General features: G+C 59.3%; 1 protein-coding gene across 1 annotated transcript; it reads right to left on the reverse strand.

Annotated features, from left to right (window-relative positions):
• Window positions 1–815: 815 nt before the first annotated feature.
• On the reverse strand, window positions 816–1,411 carry LOC109783702 (FBD-associated F-box protein At1g60410-like). Its single transcript, XM_073503293.1, has one exon. The coding sequence runs from the start codon at window positions 1,235–1,237 to the stop codon at window positions 854–856; it is 384 nt and encodes a 127-aa protein (XP_073359394.1). The 5' UTR covers window positions 1,238–1,411; the 3' UTR covers window positions 816–853.
• Between the last annotated feature and the right edge of the window lie 1,076 nt (window positions 1,412–2,487).

The raw sequence follows: 2,487 nt of genomic DNA on the forward strand, positions 1-2,487 counted from the left end.
ACAACAAGCCGGAGCTTGCCAGAGAGCACAACAACGGCGGCACCAGTGAGAGCACGGGCACGAAGGCGCCAACCAGGGGCACCGCAGCACGGAGGCGCCAGCCAGGGGCACCACCACGCCACGGCACATCCAGCACTGCCGGCGACGTGGGCACATCCAGCACCACCGCGCCACGGCACATCCAGCACCGCCGGCGACGTGGGCACATCCAGCACCACCGCGCCACGGCACATCCCACAACCACGGCACATTCAAGTTGTGAAGTGCCATTCATGTGTCACTAACATGTGGCCCCAGGGCACTTTTTAGGTATACATCTTTCTGTGGTACCAAGTTAAAAAAAATCTTGGTACTAGTTGGCCCCAGACGCACAGAGGTCAGGTTTCTGAATATAGCAATGAGCTGCTTCGGAGGTTCTGGCTGAATCCAAATCTGCAGTAAGAACATACATGCACAACTGAAACTAGTAGAGAAGACATGGTATGACGATGCAGAAGATTTATATTTAAGTGGTGCGCAGAAATTAAGTATACCATTTGGTACCCAAAACACAGAGTCAGTGTTGACAGGTTCCTGGCACCAACACTCGTTGACAGGCATTCGCTGAGCGCGAATGGCTCTTGCCATGCCTTGGCTTTAGAAGCGAGTACTAAACCACGAAGCTCAGGAACGTAGCCAAAGCGCACTGGAGGGTTATTGAAGAGCCAACATTTGCACTCCACTTGTCTAAGCTTGGGGACAGAGACGAGCTCGATCCGTGTGCACAAAAGACCGATGAACTCAAGCTCCTGGAGCTCAGAGCACGGCACATCGATCTTGAGCGTGGAGTGCAGATCAAGCAGTCTGCAGAATCTCAAGCTGAGGTGCCTGAGCCTACTGCAAGTGCTAATGAGGTCAGGTGAGGGGAAGACGTGTAGAAGCTGAGGACGAGCACCTTGAGGGCACCACTCTCGCACACTCCCTCGGCGGGAGGCACCCGAGTGAGCAAGGCCCGCGCCGCGCCCGTGAACGCGTCCATGACCTGGAGCGATGTGGCGCCGCGGAAGTGACCGGCGTCGAGGTGCACGAGCGAGAGGTGGCTGGGGAGGTGCCGCCACCGCATGGAGAGCACGCCGGCGCGGACCGCCTCGCGCAGGTGGAGGCGCTCGAGGATGTCGAGGAGGAGGTGGTCGGGGAGGGCGCTGATTCCGTCCTCGCCGACGTGGCCGGCGTTGCGCTTGGGCGGCGGCGACTCCATGGTCCCGACCGATTGACTGAAACCCTAGCTCGAATCAATGCGCCCCAGGCGGCGGCCTCCTGTTCGAGGTCGCGGCTCCCCCACCTTGTGCCTGCCGCGCGATCCGGTGGCGAGGCCCGCCGGGAGGTCGGTGGCGCCGCCCGCGGCATCCCCGGGGCGCCGGTCCCAGGCGACGGAGACGGAGAGCGGGTGCGAGGAGTCCAGGCAGCGGCCCCGCGGGGCCTCGGCGGGCGCCCGGGAGAGGGAGACCGCGGCGGCGAGGAACCCGGCGAGGCCGAAGAGGAGGCAGGCCGCGGAGACGGCCGGCGAGGAGAGGAGGCAGCGGAGCGAGGAGCGGCGGGGGCGGCGGTGGGTGCGGATCTGGTGGGCCTCGGGGAGGGGAGAGAGGGAGAGAAGAGATAACGGCGGGGGGGAGAGAGGGAGAGAAGAGATAATGTGCGGTGGGTGTGGATCTGGTTTGCCGTCCGCTGTTTTGTCTCTTTGCCGTCTGCTAGCAGACGGCAAAGTGGGGGCGTTTTTTTTTCCGTAAACGGCTCGTTAGTGGGGGGCCACCTCTCTCTTTGCCGTCCGCCAGCTGACGGCAAAGATTCTTTGCCGTCCGCTAGCTGACGGCAAAGATTCTTTGCCGTCCGCCAGCTGACGGCAAAGAACTGACTGATGGCAAAGGACTGTTTTGCTGTCTGCCATTTTTTTTGCCGTCTGCTTTTGGGTAGCTGATGGCAAAGACCTTCTTTGCCATCCGCTAGCAGACGGCAAAGAGCTGGCAGATGGCAAATTAGCTGATTCCAGTAGTGAATCACAAACAGTTCATCCGAGTGAACGGTATGTTGTACATCGCACACACCTTCATCTGGCTGCCCATTTCTTTTGTTCCTCCTCATCGAAAACGGTTAATTGAACTGAACCGTATGCCCTGAATCGCACACGCAACTAAAATCTGAACCGTGTTTGATGCATTCGTCATCGCAAACGTTTTGCACCTTTGTTGACGGGTTTTTTACACCACCGTTTGCGATAATGGCATCGCACACAGCTTCATCGAAGCACTAGTAGGAAAAGGGGCTTTTAGCCCGGTTCATAAGGGCCTTTAGTCCCGGTTCTGGAACCGGGACTAAAGGGTCGTTACTAATGCCCTAGACCTTTAGTCCCGGTTCTTACACGAACCGGGACTAAAGGCCGTCCACGTGGCCGGTGCGGGGAGCCCAGGCAGGAGGGCCTTTGGTCCCGGTTGGTGCCACCAACCGGGACCA

The sequence above is a fragment of the Aegilops tauschii genome, chromosome 7 (assembly GCF_002575655.3).
Source record: "Aegilops tauschii subsp. strangulata cultivar AL8/78 chromosome 7, Aet v6.0, whole genome shotgun sequence".
In the NCBI taxonomy this organism is placed as follows: Eukaryota; Viridiplantae; Streptophyta; class Magnoliopsida; order Poales; family Poaceae; genus Aegilops; species Aegilops tauschii.

Coding starts and splice junctions, on each gene's coding strand:
- LOC109783702 (XM_073503293.1), bottom strand. CDS start 1,237: ATGGAGTCGCCGCCGCCCAAGCGCAACGCCGGCCACGTCGGCGAGGAC.